Raw genomic sequence first — 26,463 nt, 5'->3', positions numbered from 1 at the left:
CAATAAAAATTAGACTCAAAACTTCTAATGTAAAATATTTTGACGCTTTGGATTTAATTAATAATTAAAAGGAGAATAGATGGACAACCAATGAGGGACCCTCGCATGCATTTGTAAGTGTTGAAATTTCATCACCCAAATAATGCAAACACGTGGTCCCCCTCTAATCTCTATCACCATTGCAATCCATTTACAAAGGAATCATATCAAGAAAAATACATCACTGTCCCTCACACTTTGAGCTAAAATGCGTGCATGCTACGTAAAAACACAAGTAAAAAGACAACACCACCACCACCAAACACAGTTAATATTCTCCAATCCAAACAAACATCACACATGATATTATTACACAACCACATAGTACTAAAAATATTACAAAACATTCACACGCTCAAACTAGTCATACGTCAAACAGTAGCGGCAGTTTGTTATACAAAGGATCGAGATCCATTTCACCTCAGGAAAAGAGTTTTATACCTGATGTAACCAAAAGAGAGACACATCGCCTTTAGATAAGAAAAGGAAACGCGCAAGAGGGATTAATGAGGAAAAATGAGCAATGAAAGTGAAGGTTTTGGGACCTAAATTCGCCACCAAGCGTGCACTGAACTTTACCAGGGTCCTACTGAGGTAAACAAGTCGTCGTATCGTTCACACAGACAGCGAACAATTATGTGGGCAAAAACACATTCCCAAAGGGCAGAATCAACTATTCTCTTTAGGGTCAAGATATGAACTCATGATTTACCACACTTTATGGAAGCATGACAAGAAGCTCCCTCCCTCCCTTATCTATACAGAAGACAGACCGTCCACCGGTGATTTTCAAAACCACAGCCAATGGTTCCCCAACAGAATGATGGAATAAAGACTATATGTTCCGCCAACCCAACTTTGCCATACCATCTAAGCTTTAATTCTGCTTCATTCATCGGAAACATTTAGTACGTACTTCAGACCGCTATGTCACAAGGAAGCTATAAGAAATACCACTAATAACTCTGTAAAAATATGACCAGGGGCAAGCTGAAGCTCAAAGAGAATCAAGTCCTAGAGACTTGGCTTTCACTTTCAGGGATCTCAAGTAACGGATTGCTTCATCTATAACAACCATCGAGTCTTTTCCCTTCCCTCCAGGGATTATTTCCTGCAAAATACTTATAGTATCACGAATTTTATCTTTTCTCAGCCTCTTTTTCCCAGATGGAGAACACTGTGCTCCTGAAACTTGGTCAAAGCCATTGCCGCAACTGGATTGTGCATCATCCTCTAAGTCGGAGCACGTATATGCTTTTGCAGAGGTTGTGGTATCTCTGAGCGACGGTGCATCATAGCTACCATCTAACAGTTTATGCCTTTTGGTCGGCCCTGCAGAACTAGCTACTTCTTCACCCCTTTCGTCAAACCACTCTGGTAAATCATGAGTTGTCATAGTACTAGGCGAGTGACCAGTGCTTGTTTCTTCATCATCCTCGGAATAATAATTATCATCATCTGAATAGAGTAGGGCGTTCAGTTCTTCAGTATCCTCACGCATTTCACTTTCAACATCATCTCTGGTACTTTCTTCAAAATATTCATCACTAAGGAAATGCCCAAATGGAGAAGCTTCATTCTTTTTAATCTCTGGATCCACCTTAACCAAATCATAAAGGGCAGGTGGTGTTGGAATCAAAGAAGCCGGGCATTGTACAGGAGTAGCATTAGCAGAACTATAGATCAAAGTTGTTTGATCACCAGATTGATCAAAAACAAGGAATCTCTTCTGAGCAGATGCGGTGCCTGCATTAGGATATTCGATTGCTTGAGGAGCAAGCTTCTCTTCCGGTAAAGAAGTCGAAACACGAGCAACTCCCTGGTAGAACGGAGGCGAACAATATAACCAATTGAGAGGTTCAGTTGGCTGGCTTGACTTTGACTGTAGAAGCCCAGAAAATGTGAAAAAGGGAGAATTCCCATTCATAGGAACCTCATTTGACTGAGGAGTCATGTAAGTAGGAAAAGAATACTGCTGCCCTATATCAAATCGAGGATAAGAAAAATTCAAATGGGCTAACTGCAGATCTGAATACTGGTGAAGGAATGAAGATTCAAAGTTCTTTTCCATTCAACCTCAACAATCACCTGAAAATCAGACAAAAAGAATCCGACAAACTAATCAGATGAATTGTCACCAAAATTAATCTAGAAAAACAGCAATAAGTTAGAGGTTACAAATCATACCAGTTCTAAATAACTGTGAAACTACGAATTGCTGTTGATTTCTTGCACTCTTGATAAACAACGAAAAAAAACTAAAAACTCCAGCTTAACTTGAACGCGGTAAAAAGAAAGATCAATCTACGTGACGGGTTTAAGCAAATGACGGAAGTATTCAGCCTGAAATATCAACAACAAAAAGTAAATTAGATGTCTTTTAGCAAGCAAAGGAAGAACAAGGCATCTCATCATGTAAAAGTTATTCGATTAAGCAAGGATTCCAGAAGACAAAAAGATAAAGAGAATCTTATTATTCAAGAATACCAAAATGTCCATAACTAACCTGGCAATCTTGGAGTGGTTGAAAGCATGCTATGACTCTAACTATTATGGTGGCAGACCCATCAATTCCATTTTCATGTTTCAATGCTCGAAATCTCGTCTGTCCAGCTGCTTGACACACCATAACTACTTGTTCCCAACCCTTTTCACTCAATACAAACACCTCAATCTTCCAACAGAACAATCAAGAAACAAAAGAATTCTGAACAATCCCTTCTAGAAAATGATTAAAGATTCGCTCAAATTAGCGGACTGTCGAAAATCACTCCCCACAAAATCAAAGACTGAATGCTAAAGAAGGCAATTCTAACCAAGACTAAGATGAAAGTGACTAAATTCTCAGCTAATGCTGAGAACGTAACAGGGTACGACAATGAAACGTGTAGATCCCATGGAAAAGATTAAAATGAAGACTTAACTTTTAAGGTGAGAAATAGTAACAGTAATCTAGAACAAAGAAGCGATTTTCTAAAAAAGGGTATTTTACAGAATGACACGGCAATACAAGTTCAAGGAGATGACTTTCCGATAGACGTCAACAGATAGACTACACCACAGCATGCTGTTCTTTACTTTGCTCTATTCGCCACGGTTGTTGTTTGTTCTTTCTTGTGTTTCACCAATTCTATGCTGCTGACAAGATTTCCACATACAACCATCAGCTTTAAACCCATAAACACCAAATGAAAAGCACTCTTTTAAAGATAAAGAGGAATCTTATAAAAGAAGATTGATTACTGAGAACATTAAGGTGTGAGGTGTATTATTATGACTAAAATACACTTTTTTTTTTTTTTTTTAAACTTTTGCTGCTTAGATTCAAGCTGAAAATCTTGAGACATAGGAGATTTTTTACATAGGACAATACAATTTCTTTGTCAAAGGTAAAACTACAGTGACTAGTTTTCTATTCTTCCTAGTTACCAAACACAAGCATTTCAGAAATTGCAGCTAAAAATCTCATAGCATAGTCAATCAGTATCCTCTTATATTTCAAAAAAAGAAAAAAGAAAAATTACACTCTTTGTACTAGATTCCACAATTAGGGAGAGACACAAGATATCAGTGAAAACTCCATTCAACAATGCTAGAAAACAACCAAAAATCTGAACTTTACAACCCAAAAAACCAACATAACACAAAAAGGGAAACCCATCTAATCAAAATGAGATACAGCAAATGGATTAAAAGAAAAGGCAAGAATAAACTCAAATTATATACAAAAATGGGGACAAAAAAGAATCAGAAATAGAGACTTACAACAATGAAATTGCTTATCCTTAGAAACCCAGAAAAGGAAGAGGATTTTGAAGAGATTGAATGAAGCAGTGAAAAAGATAGGGAGCTGAAAGTGTGTGTTTTTTCACTGTGTGTGTGTGTGTGTTAATGGAAGTGAGAGATAAGGAGAATACAGTCAAAGATGAGGGGAGTGCACGGAGGGTGAGACTATATAGAACCAAAAAAGAAAATCATACTCCAGTATTCAATTTTTGGTTGCGCAAAGAATTAATTGGTTTTCGTACGTGCTAAGCGCACGTTTGGTTTTTGTATAAAATCATGGTGTGTGTATTGGTAATAAAGAAAAGAAAAAAGGTTAATACATAAATTCATTTCTGAATTTATTCGAATCTTTTAATTACACACTTAAATTTTGTGAATGAAGTAAGAGCATGTTTGAAAAGCCACAAGGAAATTAGATTTGTGTGTAATTAGGTATAATTACACAGCTTTATATGTTTATTTGATCAAGTAATTATATTTTTTACCGTGTAATGTGACGTTGTCCTTGCATATAATTAGTTTATTGCTAGCTGATTCATTAATTTCATTTGGGATATCAATGCTAGCTTCTTCCCATGGATTGTAAACCTTCAATGGACCAGCCATGCTTTATACAGTTTCTCCAAGTTTTGTTCCTTTCATTATAATTGCTACAATTACCTTCAATAAGAGACCAAATGTGCTTATCTTATTTGTTGTTGAAATTGACATACGTTGTTATTATTAAGTTATGCTATATTTTCATTGTTCTCTCTCAAGTTATAAAGTTATTCCTATAGAGAATACCAATTATTACCTTCAATAAGAGACCAAATGAGCTTATCTTATTTGTTGTTGAAATTGACATACGTTGTTATTATTAAATTATGCTATATTTTCATTGTTCTCTCTCAAGTTATAAAATTATTCCTATGGAGAATTCCAATTATTTTAGTATGATATTATTTACTATTTTATAATTATTTAATATATTTTCTTACAAAAAATATGTATTTAATACATAATAATAAATAATATTTAATATTTGTTATTACATAAGTATTTTTTTACAGTAAAATTTATTTACATGTTAATCTGAAAAAAAATATTTAACTATATTATTACACTAGTACAATCAAACATGACACCGGTAATTACACTGTAATTATATTACGACAAATAAATAAGTCATTGTAATTACTACTCTAATAATTACGCAACCGAGTAATTACGCATGGCTTTCCAAAAAGTCTAATAATTTCTTATACTTGTATGTAAGTGCGTTTAATACTATTTTAGTTACGTGTAAATAAGGAATTTTATGCACGCGTAAGAAAAGGCAAAAATGAGCCGCCGAAATATTAAAAAAGGAAAAGCTGTATAGGAAAGCTTGTGGATTGATTTCAAAGGATTTGAGACGCTTTGATTATAAGGTCCAAGGGATCTTGGTGATGAAAGAGTAATTAGAGACGGAGGAAGATAGAGAGGAAGCCGATTTTCAATTTTTGTTACGTTGGCAAAAGCCCCAATTTTCATTGCTAATTTTCTAATTTTAAGGCAAAATGTGAAAATGATTTTTTATGGTGTATAGTGTATACTATTCGCTGATAAGGGCATGTTTTACAGAGTGGTAGTTAGACCGATTACATAGTATGTGATTAAGTGTTGGCATTTGTCAAGAAGTCACATGCCGTGAAGATGAAAGTAGCTGAAATGAGGATGTTAAGATGGATGTGTATAGGCTATTCAAAACCGAATCGATGGCTTATTAACTTATTGGTATCGGATTATTGGGGTAATGGTTGTGAACGGGTTGAGATTTTATAATTAACGCCTTAACGGTTTGGAAGCGAATTACTTAATTTTTTCTTATCGGATAAACCGTTAATCCGTTAAAATTTTTTATATTTATACTTTTACATCAATGTATATAAAGTACAATTGGATTCGGCTCGTGTCACGGACTACTGTGTATATGTGATCCTCTGTTTAGTAATGCACTTTATGTGTACAATCCTTTTACAAGCGATTGCAAAGAGCTGCCTAGTAGAATTTCAGGTGCAAGAATTGGTCTTTGGATTTGGTTTTCATCCTATTACCAAAGAGTACAAGGTGATCAAGATAATATATTATGCCAGTTTGTATCATGATGACCCTTGGCTCTTTCCAAATTGGACTTGAGAAGTTCAAGCGTTTATTCTTTAGATATGCAACCAAAAGAACTAGGGTTCAATTTTTTTATATTTGATTTAGCCAATAAACCGCTCGATAATCGTTAATTCGATACCAATCCGTCTGTTGCCTTATTGGATGGCTAGCGAATTATTACATTTATAATTCGATAATCGATAAGCCGAACCGTTAAGCGTAATAATCCGTCTGATCCGCCCGATAAGCACCCCTAGATGTGTGTACATACCCGGAAAGACACAAGTAGGAACGAAGTTATTAGGGACAATATGGGAGTGGCTTGTGTGGAGGACAAGTTGCGGGAATCGAGGTTGAGATGGTTCGGGCATGTGAGAAGAGAAACATAGATGCCACGGTCAGCCGATGTGAGTGGTTGACCATGGCGGGTCTGAGGAAGCATAGGGGTAGGCCTAAGAAGTACTTGGAGAGGTGATTAGGCAGGACATGTCATTGTTGCAGCTTACCGATGATATGACTCTCGATAGGAAGGTGTGGAGGTCGAAAATTAGAGTTGAATGTTGACTGGTAGTCGCAATTTTCTCCTAGGCTTACCAGTAGTAATAGTATTATTCTTGTATTTCCTTGTTCCTGATTCTTTATTATTACATGTTGTCTCATTCGCTTACGTTACCCTATTATATTGTTGTTGCTTTATTTTTATTATTTCTTGAGTCGATGGTCTATCAGAAATAGCCTCTTTACCTTTATAAGGTAAGGGTAAGGTATGCGTACACACTACCCACCCCAAACTCCACTTATGGAATTACACTGGGTTTGTTATTATTGTTGTTGTTGTTATTGTTGTTGTTGTTGTTGTTATTGTTGTATTTGTTAATGGTGTTGTACTAATTGACGAAACTAGTGAGGGCATCAACCAGAAGTTTGAGCTATATAACAGCACCTTCGAGAGTAAGTATTTAAGATAAGTAGAAGAAAGATTGAGTACATGCACTGCAAATTTAAACAACTCAATCATCAAAACAAGTATAACCCAAAAATACAAAGTCTCGTACGAAAAAGTGGAGGTCAACACAATACCTCAAGAAATACAAAACACTTAATATTAGGTGAAATAATACATCACGGAAAACACAAGAATTTACAAATTTCGGAAAAATAAAATAACCAAAGGCAAGTGCATCCATAGAGAAATATCAACAAAAGGGCACTCCTGAGGTACTTCCTCGTAGTACCAAATCATAAATAAATTCACAATATCTCATTTCCTTATATCACGGCGGGAGCTTTCATATTTAATTTTAAAGAAATCATTTTTTTTTCGAAATAGCATACCACGGTTTTAGCCACCCTTATCACACCGCATGACTTCTAGTAGTTCCCCTACTAGCCATGCGTATCAAGCCACCCTTATCTCACTGCATGCGTTTCAACACCCTGACCTTATATCACCGCATTACTTCAAGTAGTTCCCTTACTAGCCACGCATTTCAAGCCACTCTTATCTCACCGCATGCGTATCAATATTACAATATTTCGCAAATCGCACCTCAAGTGCCCAAATATCATAGCATAATAAATCGCACCTCAAGTGCCCAAATATTGCAGCATTTCACAAATTGCACATCAAGTGCTCAAATCTTACAACATATCACAGACTGCACATCAAGTGATCAATCTTACAACATATCGTAGATTGCACATCAAGTGCTCAAATCTTACAACATATTACAAATTGCACATCAGGTGCCCAAATCTTACAACATATCACAAATTGCACAATAACCACTCGTAGACTGAACATAGGCCGACAAGGTCATACAATCTTTTACGTACATGACATCTATCTACAGGCCTCTAAGAATACATAATTGTTATAAAGGTCGGGACAGAGCCCCGCCATACCGAACAATACACGTCTAAATCATACTGACCAAACAAGCAACTCTGGAGCAAACGGAGCGCACCAACACCTTCCGCGGAGCTGATAGCCTACTTGGAGGACTCTCGACCTGTCTATCGGGACCCGCGGGCATGAAATGCAGCGTTCCCGGGCAAAAGGGATGTCAATACAAATAATGTACCGAGTATGTAAGGAATGAAAATCAGTAAATAATAGACATAAGAGAAACATGGAGTAAAAGACTCAACATGTAAGTCTGAACAACTCTTTGAGTCATTAATACTTATAATATCATGCATATGCGTATAAATGCCATACCATGCATGGGTACATGCGTTCATAACATCATCAAGCCTCTGAGGGCATCCCATCATATCATCTTGGCCATTGTGGGCAAATCATCAACGTATACCAGCTGATCAGGTGGTGGTGCGTATATAACGCCGTAACCTTTTTCCATATCCCATATACATATATATATATATATATATACATATATACGCGTATACATATACATATAATATACGCGTATATAACGCCATCTAGTCATGGGTCAATGTACATGTATAAATGCATGAAATGCATAAGAAATACGTTAATAAGATTTCTCGGAATGTCATAAAAATAATATGCCTGTCGGATAAACTTTATCAAATACGTATTTTTCTGAGCCTTATGAACAGAAGATATAATAATAATTCACATGGGGAATCAAGAATATAGACACCCCTAGTATTTCTATGAATAGAGTCATTTATGAAAGTTGTGCATTTGCTTGTTCCATTTGTATCGTATGGATCATGCCAAAAGGAAAGAAGGGATAGCCTTAACATACCTGTGTTGATTCTTTTGATAATCCCTCTAAGACACATCAATTGCGACAAATCACGTAACGACAGATCTAAATAGGAAGAAATCTATATGATATTCTTGAGAAAGATTGTACCGTACTCCCTTAGAATCAAAATCTCACGTTGCGATAACATTAGGTAGACTTCGTATGAAATCTTTGAATTAATTTCGTAGCTATTGCAACATTAACTTTGCTGAAGCTTGTTACGTTGCTATGAATATATCTCTCTTTTGTGAATTTATTAAAATCTCATATGACTTTGTTGAATTATAGAAGTCTTTCATGACTTGGAAGCATAACGTTGCTATTTTTCCAATTCTTTGTAAATTTGAGTCTTTTATGGCTTTAACCAAGATTCCCTCTAAAGGTGCCACCTAGCCTCACAACATGGTTAGTCACCTTAGGCCTAATTAAAGCTTCACACATGCTTTCACATTTTTGGTTTTATCTAAAAGCCTTAATTAATCATCCACCAATTCTTAATTAACCAGTTAATCTCCTATTAACCAATAATCAATCAATTACCCACATAATTAAGAATTATCTCAATCTACTTAAAATACTACTCACTTTTAACACACTTTACACACCTCACTATTATGGCCATGTGTACCTTGTATGGTATTAATCCATAAATACCGAATATTTTAGCTCGGGCAGTATTTTATCCCAAAATGTCAAACTTTGACGAAATTCATTTTCTTCAATTTGCTTACCCTCTCTCCTTCATGAATTTACTCATCACTTATTTGAAATAGCAAAATGCTTATAATCTCAAAATAATCCTATTCCCGAACTTACGTCGATTAACTTACGACGAAACTTTAACGTACGAAAATGCGGGATGTAATATCTCATTTCCGAGCTTTCATCAATTTACTTATGGCGTATTTTTACGTATGAAAATATGGGGTGTAACATCATTCCCCCCTTTGGAACATATATATATATATATATATAAATATATTTCACTTGCACTTTTATTTTATTTTGGCAATGAAGATGATATAAATTGAGTTTAATGAAAAGAATGACGATTCATATCGCCAATCACAACTTATTTGGGACTGAAGCATAGTTGTTGTTGAGTTGTAAGTGTTCAACCTTTAAGTGATTATTACAGAACTCAATGTATATTTGAAATTAGAGGTTCACATATTTTTTATTTTTAAGTCGAAAATATTGAATTTAGTTGAACCCGTTAACAATACGTAAATCCGCCACTAAGTATTAGGATGGTGTTAGATATACTTTGGACAATAACAATGAAATACTAGGTTGCAAAAGTATACTAGTTTATCATAGCTAAGTAACAAATTGAGATATGAATTTATTTTTAATCATAATTAAGTGATAAAGTTTATACACGTTCGCATGTTATATCATACAATTATTATTTTTTGATACATATATATAGAGAGAGTTGGAGTAAGTATTTTTTTCGTAATGTTTGTATGTGTCATCACTGAATAACTGTTATTACTCCTAAGAGATTGTGGAGTGGACCCGTGAGTGGTTGTATCATGATTTCTCCAATTCGTCTCTCTATTTCTTCTTTTTGGGTTGGGTTTGTTGACCCGTGTGGTTTGGTTTTCTTTGGTTTAGGTTTGTACTCCTTAACACATTTTTCTATAGTATATTGTTGCTCTTTTTTATTTTCTCCATTCGTTTTCTCTCTACATACCCACTCTACTCCACACCCACTTTAAAAGAAAGGGAAAACGCATCATTTTTCTGATATTGGAAAGAGCAATATCACTGAAAAGGACCAAGTTGGTTTCTATTGTGATTCTTTATTTTTAGTGATTTATTTTACGGCGAATGACCAAATATATTTATGTACTTTCGAAAATGATTTAAAAATACCCCTCGTTATATTATTGGGATGGAGTGCCACGTGTCAGCACCAGATGAAAATGGCCCATTTTTTTTTTTTTTTACCCGATCCGTTTTAAAAAACCCACCACCCGACCCGTTTTAAAATTCAGTTTTTTTAAAGTATATATTTTGTAAAAACTGAAATTTGTTTTTGTAAAAACTGAAAAAAAAAATTACAAAATATATATTTTTAAGTCTTTTCAGTTTTTTTAAAGTATTTTTTTTGTAAAAATTAAAAAAAAATATTTTTTTAAAAAATACTTTAAAAACTGAAAAATATGTATTCTGTAAAAAACTGAAAAAAAAGGAATTTGCAAAATATATATTTTTAAGTCTTTTCAGTTTTTTTAAAGTATTCTTTTTGTAAAAATTGAAATTTTTTTTTTTTTTTAAAAAACTGAAAAAAAAGACTCTCCTAAAGCAGTGGACTACATATGCATTAGTTTTAAAAAAATAAAAATATTTTGCATTTTTTTTCAGTTTTTACAAAAAAAATACTTTAAAAAACTGAAAAATATATATTTTGAAATTTTTTTTCCAGTTTTTTCAGAATATATATTTTTCAGTTTTTAAAGCATTTTTTTTAAAAATATTTTTTTTTTAGTTTTTACAAAAAATATAATTTAAAAAAACTGAAAAGACTTAAAAATATATATTTTGCAAATTCTTTTTTTTTTTTTCAGTTTTTACAAAAAAAAAAATTAGTTTTTACAAAATATATGCTTTAAAAAAACTGAATTTTAAAACGGGTCGGGTGGTGGGTTTTGTAAAACGGATCGGTTAAAAAAAAGAAATGAGTCGTTTTTATCTGGTGCTGACACGTGGCACTCCATCCAAAATAAGGGTATATTTATTTCAAAGTATGACGGGAAGAGTATATATAGCCCAATAGTATAACGAGTGGTATTTTTAGACCATTTTCGAAAATACATGGATATATTTGGCCCTTTTCCGTTTATTTTAGGAATGTCACTATTTTGTTTGCCTTTTAATTTCAGGCCTCTTCACTTAATTATAATGCAAGAAAAACTAAGACATTCTTCTCTTCGTGATTCTTGAATTACATTCCCCCTTTTAAACTTATGAATTCAGATTTATTTTAATTACTATGTTAAGAAAATTCTCTTATCATGGTCCATATTTTGGGTAAAATCTAAGCTGGTCATTGGTCAAGCCCTAATTATATCAACTCCAAGACCAAAACTTTTGAATTTTCAAAAAGGAAAAGAAAAATATAGAAGTACAGAAAGGGGATGGTATCCTATGTCTTACAAGAGAACGCCCAATCATTTGAAGCTTGACCATTCAAACCATGAATCATCCAAACACAATATGGCCCCATCTAACCAGCTATTCCTACTTGATACAAAAGTTTCCCAACATTCACACAATGTTTTTTTTTAAAAAAAGAATAACTTATACACATTTACGATGTAAATAGTTTTTGCCTTATCAACAATTTAATTGGTTAGAATAGGTCGGTATTGTATTTTTCAGATTAACATATCAGAGTTGATATAAAGAACTACGTTACATATTGTATGTCAACTTAATTTGGCAATATAAAAATTATTTGCACTATCGATCAGGGCGAAACTACACACTGCTAAGGGTAATCAATTGACTACCATTCGTTGGAAAATTACATTGCATATATAGGGTAAATATTATATTTTAAAGATATATAATATATATTGAACACCTTTTATCGAGGATTTCTTTTACTTATTTCAAGTTTGAACATACGGAACTTTTTTGCCTCGCCACTGATGCACACTATAGCAAATGTAACTATATATAACCAAATAAAGATTAAAGAATCCTAGCATGTACCTTTAATATGGACTTTACTTTCTAAGTTCAAACCATCAATAACTCTACTTTAAGACTGAGGTTAAAAGGCAAGAAGAGGAGAAAAAAAGAAGAGAATGGAGTGAAACATGGCCTACAAAAGAGTACAATAATACTTTTCATTGATGTGATTTATGGCTTTACTTGAACCATCAAGAGAGCCATCAATGGATACCACCCCAGAACCAGGATAAAGACTCCCTTTTTATCATAATATTTTTAAAAGAAACAAACTTTATACTACACTCACTTGCACTTTTGCAGTTTGTAACAAGTATTTAATCAATAATACTACCCTCACTTTACTCTTTATTATCAACTTTTTATCCCTTAATTTTTCCTTTCTCTTACTTTCATTTTTGGAATATTCAAGTGCTGAAATACATGATTATAGTATACAATTATGAGCATCATATTTTGCCATATACGATATTAAGTTGGTACCTATGCTGACAGTAATACGTACTTCGTGAAATTAGTTGAGGTGTCCATAAACTTATTCGGATATCACGATTATAAAAAAAAATCTACTACGAAATGATTCGGACACTACATTTATTTAAAAAATCTACAGTATTAATCTTTTCATATTATGATTAAAGTTCATGTTTAAAAATTCAATTCTAAACAATGACAATGTGCATCAACATCACTTCATTTTTCTAGATATATACATCACCCACTTCATAGTGGCATAACTTACAATAATATTAAGAAATTGTCCTACGTGAAATTCTAGAACTAAAATTCAACTGTATATTTGTCAGTTGCTTAATTAGTGCTTAATTATTCATTTGTATGTGAAGGGAATATATTCTCTCTTGATTGAAATTGTTTTTCCTCCTCTACGTATTTTATTATATCAGCTTAACTCAATTGATAGTATTCTGATTAAGTTAATTGAGTAGGTGATTATCGATAACGACAGTCAAATCCTCAACCGATCGGTTCTTTGACTATTGCTCTGATTATACCTAAAATCAATCTTGATTACTCAATACGTGACGTAAATGGAATACCCCATCTAATTTTTCCTCTTAATAATCGGATTTGGTGGTTAAGAGCTGCTACTTAAAACAACAAAGACAAAATAAAGCCTACTGCTTACTAAACCAAACCTTGATTAAACAAATCCTAGAGAAAGAGCAAGACAAAGCACACATGAATAAAGAAATAGTATTATTAATTAATGAAAGAAATGAAAAGTGAATGTACAATGTATAGTGTCTAATGAGGTATGGTTGGACAGATAAAAAGGGAAAAAATAATTAAATAACCTGTAGACCATGATTTAATCACCTGAAACAAATCTTGTGCACAGATGAGAAGATCCATTGAAGCCAATTATTTATAAACCCTAAGAGAAAAATATGGATAACAAGAGGATTGCTTGATAAATTAAATGCCCTATTGTTTGGAGTGGGGGGAACAATAATCACACGCCCAATCAAGTTCGTTTCATTTTTATTTCTTAACTCCCAAGTTCCTTTTTCGTAGCACTTATTAAAAAAGAATTCAAATTATATACAACACCAAGTAAATGTTTTCTATGTTCTCAGGTCAATTAAAAATATATATATAAGCTAAGTAAAATTGCTTATAGATGAAATTTATAAATCTTGAAAATAAGACAGATTACATTACATTACATGTTATAACATATAAAAGTGACTAGTGTTGTAAAATCCTATGCAATACACCATTTTATTTATTTATGTATATGCTATTGTAAATGAGATGTAAAGCAAAGGATTCCTCGAGTCACGTTTTGACTCTAATTTAATCACCCTCCATACTAGCTTTAATAATCTTTTTGTCCAATAATCGGTACTTAATTAATTTTTTTTTTTGTTTTTCTTTCTATTTTGAACAATATTAAAATATAATTTTTTCCATGTGATACGCGTCAAGAAGTAACTCAAGATTGGTGGATGTGGATTGACGACTTAATTGGAAGTCATAGCTTTTAGGAGGTACTTGATTTTAGTAGCTTAACCACCCACATTACATATCAAATTGGCATAGTTTTGAGAATTTTTTTTAAAAAACAATAAATCTACTTCTGTAATCTTATTTTACAACAAAATCGTTTCTAAAATTTACCCCCTAAGAAGTTACAACCGAAAAAAAAAAACGAATCCAAGATAAGATGATATGTGTTAGGATCAGGAACTCGGGTAGTACGAAATTTAGCCAAACAACGGTATAATGACAATAACAAAGACAATGGAAGTTGATAACAACGGCAATTAAAGCATATAAAGAAGACACAAATTTAACATGGTTCGGTCAAAGTGATCTACATCCACAAGCGGAGAGGAGCAATTTCACTATACCAATAAGAGTACAAAAGAGAGTACAAAATTAGAGTAAATACTCTAATTAATCCCAAATATCCTAAGAGAATAACCTCACAAGATCAATCCAAAGAAAGGGTTCACACAGGTGTTCCCCAACACTTAACTCTCATACAAAACACTCTTAATAAAGGAGGAAAGGAAGAAACAAGAAATGAAGACTCAAGTCTTGTTGGTGTGTCCAAAATGAACTAATGACCTTCCCTTTTATAGGCAAAAAAGTTTTGGCCTCTTAGGTGTATAAAAAGAGATACAACTTGTACAAATGATATCCACCACACAATGCAATATTTTTAGGTCCCAAAGAATATTGCCAACAAAGTCTACACGTTGCAAAGATGTTTATGCTTATGTGAGATAGACTCCATTAGCTAAAATATTAGCCATAATTATAAATGTCCACCTTGGCCTAATTTTGGTTGATATAGTAAGTTTGCTCCACCTTCTCCGCAAAAGTCCTAATGGGCATATGTCAAAATTTAATGCCATCAAAATCAGACAAGTTGTCTGATACCGAAACTGTAGTATGACCTATAATAGTGGAGCCCAATAAAGTATACAACGAATCAAATCTGTGTGCTTTCATGATCACAAGAGCACCTTGAAAATTTTTCAGAACTCCACCTTACCAGTGAATTTGCACCCAAGGAATTCTAAAGTGCCCAAAGATATGAGATTTTTCTTCAACTCAGGAACATATCTAATATCGGTGAGAGTTCTCACCATACCATCATGCATTCTGATCTGAATTATACCTTTGCCAATAATATTACAAGTAATATTGTGTTACACCCCATGTTTTCGTACGTAAAAATACGCCATAAGTAAATTGATGAAAGCTCGGAAATGAGATATTACATCCCGCATTTTCGTACGTTAAAGTTTCGTCGTAAGTTAATCGACGTAAGTTCGGGAATAGGATTATTTTGAGATTATAAGCATTTTGCTATTTCAAATAAGTGATGAGTAAATTCATGAAGGAGAGAGGGTAAGCAAATCGAACAAAATAAATTTCGTCAAAGTTTGACATTTTGGGATAAAATACTGCCCGAGTTAAAATATCCGGTATTTATGGATTAATACCATACAAAGTACACACGGCCATAATAGTGAGGTGTGTAAAGTGTGTTAAAAATGAGTAGTATTTTAAGTAGATTGAGATAATTCTTAATTATGTGGGTAATTGGTTGATTATTGGTTAATAGGAGATTAACTGGTTAATTAAGAATTGGTGGGTGATTAATTAAGGCTTTTAGATAAAGCCAAAAATGTGGAAGCATGTGTGAAGCTTTAATTAGGCCTAAGGTGACTAACCATGTTGTGAGGCTAGGTGGCACCTTTAGAGGGAATCTTGGTTAAAGCCATAAAAGATTCAAATTTACAAAGAATTGGAAAAATGGCAATGATCTGCTTCAACCAAGTCATGAAAGACTTCTATAATTCAACAAAGTCATATGAGATTTTGATAAATTCACAAAAGAGAGATATATCCATAGCAACGTAACAAGCTTAAGCAAAGCTAATGTTGCATTAGCTACGAAATTAATTCAAAAGTTTCATACGAAGTCTACCTAATGTTATCGCAACGTGAGATTTTGATTCTAAGGGAGTACGGTACAATCTTTCTCAAGAATATCATACGGATTTCTTCCTATTTCGATCCGTCGTTACGTAATTGTTCGCAATTGATGTGTGTTAGAGGGATTGTCAAAAGAATCGACACAGGTATGTTAAGGCTATCCCTTCTTTCCTTTTGGCATGATCCATACGATACGAATGGAACGAGCAAATGCACAACTTTCATAAATGACTCTATTCATAGAAATACTAGGTGTGTCTATATTCTTGATTACCCATATGAATTATTATTATATCTTCTGTTCATGGGTTTCAGAAAAATACGTATTTGATCAAGTTTATCCGACAGACATATTATTTTTATGACATTCCGAGAAATCTTATTAACGTATTTCTTATGCATTTCATGCATTTATACATGTACATTGACCCATGACTAGATAGCGTTATATACGCGTATATATATGTATATGGGATATGGAAAAAGGTTACGGCGTTATATACGCACCACCACCTGATCAGCTGGTATACGTTGATGATTTGCCCACAATGGCCAAGATGATATGATGGGATGCTTTCAGAGGCTTGATGATGTTATCAACGTATGTACCCATGCATGGTGTGGCATTTATACGCATATGCATGATATTATAAGTATTAATGACTCAAAGAGTTGTTCAGACTTACATGTTGAGTCTTTTATTCCATGTTTCTCTCATGTCTATTATTTACTCATTTTCATTCCTTACATACTCGGTACATTATTTGTATTGACATCCCGTTTGCCTAGGAACGTTGTATTTCATGCCCGCGGGTCCCGATAGACAGGTCGAGAGTCCTCCAAGTAGGCTATCAGCTCCGCGGAAGGTGTTGGTGTGCTCCATTTGCTCCAGAGTTGCTTGTTTGGTTAGTATGATTTAGACGTGTATTGTTCGGTATGGCAGGGCTCTGTCCCGACCTTTATGACAATTATGTATTCTTAGAGGCCTGTAGATAGATGTCATGTACGTAAAAGATTGTATGGCTTTGTCGGCCTATGTTCAGTCTACGAGTGGTTATTTTGGTCTTATAGGCCCGTATGTCTTATGTATAAGTTGGTATTTCATGTTGTATTCTACTTATCTCACGACAACCTCTCTGGCTCAGTTATCCATGATAGTATGATACGAAAAGATACGTTATGTTGGTACACAGTTGAGTAAGGTACCGGGTGCCCGTCGCGGCCCATCGGTTTGGGTCGTGACAAAAGTGGTATCAGAGCAGTTCTGTCCTAGGGAGTCTACAAGCCGTGTCTAGTAGAGTTTTGTTTATGAGTGTGTTATGCACCACACTTATAAGCAGGAGGCTACAAGGCATTTAGGACTTTCACTCTTTCTTCTTACTCTAGATCATGTGGTAGAGCTCAGTTGTAAGAACTCAATTTCCTAAACTCTATCTTATTTAGAATACGACGATGCCTACATCTAAAAAGATAGTTGGTAAGAGATTGAATATGGCTATGGAAGAGTTGAGTTAGAGGAACTCAATTTTTGCATCATGCTTATGATGGATAAATATGAGGTATTCAGTAGATCATGTGTGTACTAAGATGTGTGAACTTCTTGATAAGGATCCCTAAGGCAAGAATGTCTATCCACTTTTATGGTAAAAAAAAAAAAGAGAATCAGAAAGTAGATACAAGTTTCAGCAAGTAAAAGAAGCAAGATGAAAAAGGGTACGAGCTACCCAGCTAATGAAGATTATTGCAGAGGAATATAAGCCTTTTGAGTAGTATAAGAGAAGGCAGGATATCAGGATCTAGCTGGGGTTAGGGTAACCCAAAATGGTGGATGGATTGTTAGCGTTAGCTGACATTTTCGAAGGATATTGCAAATGTGGTAATAGATCTCCTTGTGAGACACCCAGATGGTGCACTCTAAAATAGTACAGCTAGATATGAGTACTACAAAGATAGGCACTGGCAGCCTTGAAAGAGATAAATATTACCTTAGTGTGGCTCCCGTCCTTAGTAAAGAAAGAATGTTAGGCAACTCGAAGAGCCAGAAGATGGAGCAAGGGGAGCTAAAAGCAAAAGAATGTCCTGTTGAAAATTTTAAAATAAAGTGATAGATAGAAATGTTAGCGGGAAATAAGAAAAGAATTAATGAAGCATTATGAGAAAGATATGATACATGGATGACAACGGTAGATCAAAAGATGACAGTATTACAGAGTCTATAGTCAAGTAAAGGAAAAGACGAGAGGTGACATGCCTTGAGACACCAAAAGAGTATAGGACATAAAGTCATATCCTTATTTCGAGAAATAAGTTCGTGACTCTAACGCGACTACCAGAAGGAAAAGTTAGACCCCAGAATAATAGAAATCAGTATAGGCTGGTGAACAAGATAAACTAAATATGAATTAGGGACTGAGTGAATTGATAATGGTCGGCATCATGAGGATTTCAGATTGTGTTCCGGCGATAATAGAATGGACAATAGAAGAAGATTCATGAGAAATTCAGGAAGACGCTTCCCTAAAGCAAACAATGTGAGCAAAGTTAAGCTTAAGGGACTATGTGTGCCAGTTATACTAGGTGTCACCCTCGTGAGTAAGGAATTTTGTTATCCTTGGTACAGAAGGATTACTGCAAGGCGGGTAAGGGTCATCGATGGTGTGAAAGGATGAAAAAAATGAAGAGGTAAAACATCTATAGGCGTCATAGCTCTAAATATTAGTACTCCCCTAAAAGGGGGAAATATGGAGTGATGTGGCATTAAGTTAGAATTAAGCGGTTTTAGTAACTACGGAATGGTAAATGCAGAATGCGATAAAAATGAGAAAGGGATGAGATTGCACTCATTCAAATCCTACAGACATGCAACAATTCCAGAACATTATGCAAACATGACGTCAAGGAGAGGAAGTAAGGATTCAAGCTAGAGATGTTATTAATAGATAAGGAGCCAGTGCGAGACGTAAGTTAAGACAAAGGAAATAACCCAAGAAAGATTACACAAAATATTAATATGGGAATGGACCAACGAGCAGTTAGTAGTTAATTTAGGAAGAGTCTAGTTATGGCTAGACAAGAGGTTACAGACAAATCAACAGATCGTGCAAGATAAACATAATGAACCCCAACATGGGAATTCAGTATCGCAGATACGACAGCGTGACCCTTGGGAAATATTCAGATAAGAGTTGGGGTAGTTAAAGGTACCGTATGAATGTTATGAAAGTAAAAAATAGTTTCACTACTAAGACAGTCAAAACTTCAGTTCAGGAGCAACCCTACAAGCACAAGGGCGTGGAAATAAGTAATTACGAATAATTATAGGCGAGGAAGAACATCAAAATTTCCGTCAAGTATACGATGTAATAAGCTCGCAGCTTTACAAGAGTCAGAAGGTCTTTCCTAAGCACTACAACAAAAGACTATCTGAGGAAATAAGGAAGAAGGCTTCAAGCTAAGCACAGTAACCTAAAGAGGAAATGGTCATGGGTAAAAAAAACAACAGTCTCACTACAACATTGTATGCACTCCATGAGAAAGTGGCACTTACAGTGGCTAAGGAATGGGAAGAAAAATCAAAAGTAATATTCGAGATCATATGAGTTGCATGAAAATTCCGGCATGCGTGGGAACTAAGATAAGCTAAGTATACATGCAACAAGTGGAAAAACGACCAGGAAAAGTAATTGCTTATATTTAAAGAAAGTTGAGAAGGAACGAAAGGAATTATTCGATCAGTGATCCAGAGTGAGTTACGTTATGAATGCACTTTAGATTTCAGAGTATTATCCATGCAATATATATGTTGATAATCATACAGTTGTAGAAGACTCTGGTATAAGTTAAAAGAAATAATTGAGTCCAGATCATAGACAAGGGATTGAATTATTAAATGATGGTATCACGGATATTCCATAGCATCTATGAAAGTCTAAAGTAATAACTCATACCATGAGCCGCAGATCGGAAGATAGCTTACGCCTACATAAAGGCTGATCAGAAGGAAGAGGAAACTAAAGAGTTACATCAACAAAGTAAATCAGGAGTCTGATTATTGGACCCAGGAAATTACAGAATCATGATTGAGGACATTGCAGAATCACTCTTAATATCAGAGGTACAAGAGAGATAGTATAACAACCATATTCTATAACGGCTCTACGATAAAGCCAGTTAGAAAAGTACTAGCCTCATAAGAAGTCAGTATGAAGCTCCCACCGGATTGTGTATGCACCAGAGGTGCAAGTATTATAATAGAGCTTCAAGTCGTGGATGTGAATTATACCTATGTGGAAGGGAGGTCATAAAAGAGATAGAAGATGCGAGGCGAGATTTAAGGTAAGTAAGGTAAAGGTGAACAACGTACGAGATACTCAAATACAGAAGGTTGTAAATAGTCCATACTTCAGATAGAAGGCCAGAAGCGCTGAGACTCAGTATCCAGGAATGATAACGGCATCGTCAGTGGCATATTTTCCCGCCTATGGTTTCTATGTATCGAGAGGTATAGTTAAAAGAGTAAAGAAGAGTTAGAGACAATATGATGTCTCGCTTGATGTTCCAGAGTAACACGAGGAAATCTATGGTGCAAGCAAGTTGAAGGAAGGTTGCGAGTAATATAAATAGATATGTGTAGGTCACAAGCTAAAGTATGGTAAAGCGACAAGGTTTTAGGAAGGCAGGAGTAAGGATAAGAAAGGGCGAGTGAGAAGGTGACGAGAATGGATAAGTCCTCAGGATTAAGCCCATGAAAACAAGGGAGCTAATGGTCTCTCTAAGTTATAGAAAGCTCAGTTATAGCCTGAGTGAACTCAAAAGAGTCTAAGACTAGTAACATTTAGAAGAGATGGAATGCTGCCCTGGTAGTAGAATGATGGTGTAATTGTGATAAATGAAGGATGATGTTTGGGCATTCGATTGAGTAATGATTTCATGAATTGTACATGATTAAAATACTCACGTGAAGAAAATCATATTGGGATGCTATAAAATATGGTTATGAAAGTATAGTATCGCCCCCAGGTGGATCAGGAAAATCACTTCAAATGTTCCACGATGCAGCGTAAGCCCTAGTGGCAATATATTATGTAAGAAGTTTTAAGTTATCAATGGAAGATTGTAGATCAACATTGAGGTAAATCAACAATGGATGGGTAAAAGCTGCAAAGTACGAGATGAGATTAGGCCATCAGTCTTAAGATAAACAGTAATGAAGAAGCATTAAAAGACTTAGCTTTATGTATATAGGATAAGCAACGAGAGTAACCTGAAGTTTGGTAGCAGACCTCAGTAACGATAAATCGAAGTAAGAATTATGGTATAGTATGGCCTACTTAGATGAAGTAAAGCTAATGACGCCCAAAGGGACAGCTTGACATTATTTTATATATGAACATAAAATGAAGCCTAGAGATTGGCTAAAAGTTGGAGGAAAGAGAAGAGAAGAGTCACATAGGCGCACATACAAAGTTAGATTCGTACAGACTGCATGATAGAAGGTAGCAACAGTTACGAGATTAGAAGGATTCTGACTACAAGTCGTAGTGTGAGAAAGAGGCTTAAAGGAAGGAATGCCCTGTCCTTTGGATTTATTCAAAGAACAGTTGCCTAAATGGCAAGGAGAATATTAAATTATTCGGAAGACATAAGTTATGAAAATGATAAGTGCATTAGTCAACATTCGAGGACTAATGTTCCAAAGGGGAGAATGATGTTACACCCTATATTTTCGTACGTAAAAATACGCCATAAGTAAATTGATGAAAGTTCGGAAATGAGATATTACATCCCGCATTTTCGTACGTTAAATTTTCGTCGTAAGTTAATCGACATAAGTTCGGGAATATGATTATTTTAAGATTATAAGTATTTTGCTATTTCAAATAAGTGATGAGTAAATTCGTGAAGGAGAGAGGGTAAGCAAATCGAAGAAAATGAATTTCATCAAAGTTTGACATTTTGAGATAAAATACGGCCCAAACTAACATACCCGGTATTTATGGACTAATACCATACAAGGTACCACATGGCCATGATAGTGAGGTGTGTAAAGTGTGCTAAAAGTGAGTAGTATTTTAAGTAAATTAAGATAATTCTTAATTATGTGAGAAATTGATTAATTATTAGTTAATGGGAGATTAACTAGTTAATTAAAAATTGGTGGGTGATTAATTAAAGCTTTTGGATATAGACAAAAACGTGGCAGCATGTGTGAAGCTTTAATTAAGCCTAAGGTGACTAACCATGTTGTGAGGCTAGGTGGCACCTTTAGAGGGAATCTTGGCTAAAGCCATAAAAGACTCAAATTTACAAAGAATTGGAAAAAGGGAAATGTTCTGCTTCAACCAAGTCATGAAAGACTTCTCTAATTCAACAAAGTCATATGAGATTTTGATAAATTCACAAAAGAGATATATATTCATAGCAACGTAACAAGCTTCAGCAAAGCTAATGTTGCAATAGCTATGAAATTAATTCAAAGATTTCATACGAAGTCTACCTAATGTTATCGCAACGTGAGATTTTGATTCTAAGGGAGTACGGTACAATCTTTATCAAGAATATCATACGGATTTCTCCCTATTTCGATCCGCCGTTACGTGATTTGTCACAATTGATTTGTGTTAGAGGGATTGTCAAAAGAATCGACACACATATGTTAAGGCTATCCATCTTTCCTTTTGGCATGATCCATATAATACAAATGAAACGAGCAAATGCACAACTTTCATAAATGACTCTATTCATAGAAATACTAGGTGTGTCTATATTCTTGATTCCCCATGTGAATTATTATTATATATTCTGTTCATGGATCTCAGAGCATGTCTTATGCATTCCGAGAAATCTTATTAACGTATTTCTTATGCATTTCATACATTTATATATATATGTAAATATATGTATATGGGATATGAGAAAAGGTTACAGCGTTATATATGTACCACCACCTGATCAGCTGGTATACATTGATGATTTGCCCACAGTGGCCGAGATGATATAATGGGATGCCCTCAAAGGCTTGATGATATTATGAACGCATGTACCCATGCATGGTATGACATTTATACGCATATGCATGACATTATAAGTATTAATAATTCACAGAGTTGTTCAGACTTACATGTTGAGTCTTTTACTCCATGTTTCTCTCATGTCTATTATTTACTGATTTTCATTCCTTACATACTCAGTACATTATTTGTACTGACGCCCATTTTTTCTGGAGATTCTGCGTTTTATGCCCGCAGGTCCCGATAGACAGGTCGAGAGTCCTCCAAGTAGTCTATCAGCTCAGCGAAAGGTGTTGGTGCGCTCCATTTGCTCCGGAGTTGTTTGTTTGGTCAGTATGATTTAGACGTGTATTATTCGGTATGACAAGGTTTTGTCCCGACCTTTATAACAATTATGTATTCTTAGAGGCTTGTAGACAGATGTCATGTACGTAAAAGATTGTATGGCCTTGTCGGCCTATGTTCAATCTACGAGTGGTTATTTTGGTCTTATAGGCCCGTATGTCTTATGTATAAGTTGGTATTTCATGTTGTATTCTACTTATCTCACGGCAGCCTCTCCGGCTTAGTTATCCATGATAGTATGATACGAAAAGATATGTTATGGTTGTACTTGGTTGATCAAGGTACCGGGTGCCCATCGCGGCCCATCGGTTTGGGTCGTGACACATTGTTACCCAATTGGACAACTCCACCTGCAACTGAATCATATGTAGATAATAAGTCCCTGCTAGGACACATATAATATGAACAACCGGAATTTAAAATCCACTCATTGTCTGATCTGAAACTAGTTTCAGTTTCTAAAAATATAGTTCCCTCAATCTCATCACTTGCTACACTAGTTTCGACGGTGTTAGTATTTTATTGCTCATTTTTTCTTTCTTTATGCTTTTCTTTATTTTTCAGTTTATAGCATTCAGAGATAATGTGACCTTTCTTATGACAATAGCGACACTTTAAATTATTGTATCTGGATATGGAGTCGGATTTGCCCCTAACAAACAAGCCAACTTCCGCTTGTGTTCTACTAGCTTCCCTAGTAATATCACTATCTATCTGTTCTTTTGATTTTAAGATAGATTTAATATCCTTATAAGAGATATTATCCTTTGCATAAAACATAATATCTCTTATATGCTTAAACGATGGGGGTAGATAACAAAGCAGTAACACAACTTGATCCTCATATTTAATTTCAGCATCTATATTACTCAAATCCATAAGAATGAAATCAAAGGTGTCAAGATGAGAGAGAATAGAGGTACTTTCACCCATACGAATTGTATAAAGCTTCTGCTTCAGGTAAAGTCTATTTTCCACCGTCCTCTTCATATATAAGGTTTTCAATTTTTTCCACATGCCTTTAGTTGTGATTTCTAGAGAAACTTCACGTAAAACCTCATTTGAGAGATTTAAAATGATACCTGCTTTTGCCCTTTTGTCTGTGGCAACAAACTCCTCATCCGTCATTTTATTCGGCTTCTTCTCCTTTCCTTGCAACGCCAAGTCTAAGCCATCCCGAATTAGGATAGCTTCTATCTTTCATTACCACATTCCGAAGTTTGCACTTAGGTCAAATTTCTCAACATAGGACTAACCCGGTTAGATCCGGCTCTGATACCAATTTGTTAGGATCGAGAACTCGGGTAGTGTGAAATTTAGCCAAACAACGGTATAATGACAATAACAAAGACAATAAAAGTTGATCTCAATGCCAATTAAAGCATATAAAGAAGACACAAATTTAACTTGGTTCGGTCAAAGTGACCTACGTCCACAAGCGGAGAGCAGCAATTTCACTACACCAATAAGAGTACAAAAGAGAGTACAAAATTAGAGTAAATACTCTAATTAATCCCAAATACCGTAAGAGAATAACCTCACAAGATCACTCCAAAGAAAGAGTTTACACAAGTGCTTCCCAATACTTAACTCTCATACAAAACACTCTTAATAAAAGAGGAAAGGAAGAAACAAGAAATGAAGACTCAAATGTTGTTGGTGTGTCTAAAATGAACTAATGGCCTTCCCTTTTATAGGCAAAAAAGTCTTGGCCTCTTAGGTGTAAAAGAAGAGATACAACTTGTACAAATGATGTCCACCATACAATATAATATTTTTAGGTCCCAAAGAATATTGTCAACAAAGTCTATATATTGCCAAGATGTTTATGCTTATGTGAGATGGACTCCATTAACCAAAATATTGGCCATAATTACAATATGCGTGATGCATCTGTTGATTCCACTTGAGGGAGATGCATGACACATTTTATAATTTTAAATGTATATCCAAACATAATTTAAATTCCGAATAATATTTTTCAATTTAATTCCAAATTCTACTTTGTTTTAATTTTTTTTTTTACAATTTTAATGTCCAAACGCCTACTAAATCTGACTTGCTAGTTATGATTTGTGATCAGCTTAACACACTTGAGATTTATGTGAGGATGAAGGAGTTGCACCATGCTTAGTATAAACTTAATTTAATATTACAGAGTGTCTAAAAGCCTAGAATGGCGTTATTATATATCAAACTTTAATTTACCTCAAAAATCAAAATAATGGTTTCTTGTTCATCATTTTCCCATAACGAATTAAAGTGGATGTATTTGGAAAATAACTTAGAATAAATGAGGCACACATGCGGCATAAATGTTCAATCTTTATGTCATGATCAAGATAGTCAATTATATATACGTTGGCAACTCAACAACTCATAAAATATGTCACGGGCATTCTCTAGTGGCAAATTATGGCTAAGCGAATTGAGTTTACTCTTCATGTTTAATGGAGCAACTAAAGTTGTAAATAACTATACATTTAATTTCTTGCTTTAGAGTTCATAATTTTCAAAGTTTCTGGCTGGTAACTTTGACATTTCTACTGCCTTCTGGAACCTGGTAACAATGAAAGGAGAGAATATTACAATCCAGATTCCCCTTCCAAATTTGTTGGTAAACCAATGTCTTATGACACCTTAAAGAAAAATTATACATCTGCAAGAGTTATTTGTTAATATTTTTGGGTATTTCTTTTTCTGTGTGTTTCTTTAACTTCTTTTTACTAGAATGC

General features: G+C 34.6%; 1 protein-coding gene and 1 long non-coding RNA gene across 2 annotated transcripts; both read right to left on the bottom strand.

Annotated features, from left to right (window-relative positions):
- Nucleotides 1-313: 313 nt before the first annotated feature.
- On the bottom strand, nucleotides 314-2,382 carry LOC107765417 (transcription factor bHLH143). Its single transcript, XM_016584057.2, has 2 exons — nucleotides 2,227-2,382; nucleotides 314-2,127 (listed from the first exon to the last, which is right to left on the bottom strand). The coding sequence occupies exon 2, from the start codon at nucleotides 2,108-2,110 to the stop codon at nucleotides 1,037-1,039; it is 1,074 nt and encodes a 357-aa protein (XP_016439543.1). The 5' UTR covers nucleotides 2,111-2,127; nucleotides 2,227-2,382; the 3' UTR covers nucleotides 314-1,036.
- A 735-nt stretch (nucleotides 2,383-3,117) lies between these two features.
- Nucleotides 3,118-4,208, bottom strand: LOC142166831 (uncharacterized). The gene is made up of 2 exons (XR_012697246.1): nucleotides 3,805-4,208; nucleotides 3,118-3,177 (listed from the first exon to the last, which is right to left on the bottom strand). It is a non-coding gene; the product is annotated as an uncharacterized LOC142166831 (long non-coding RNA).
- Between the last annotated feature and the right edge of the window lie 22,255 nt (nucleotides 4,209-26,463).

This window comes from Nicotiana tabacum, chromosome 12, assembly GCF_000715075.1.
Source record: "Nicotiana tabacum cultivar K326 chromosome 12, ASM71507v2, whole genome shotgun sequence".
Lineage (NCBI taxonomy): Eukaryota > Viridiplantae > Streptophyta > Magnoliopsida > Solanales > Solanaceae > Nicotiana > Nicotiana tabacum.
This window is presented reverse-complemented; position numbering and strand designations above follow the sequence as displayed.

Coding starts and splice junctions, on each gene's coding strand:
- LOC107765417 (XM_016584057.2), bottom strand. CDS start 2,110: ATGGAAAAGAACTTTGAATCTTCATTCCTTCACCAGTATTCAGATCTG.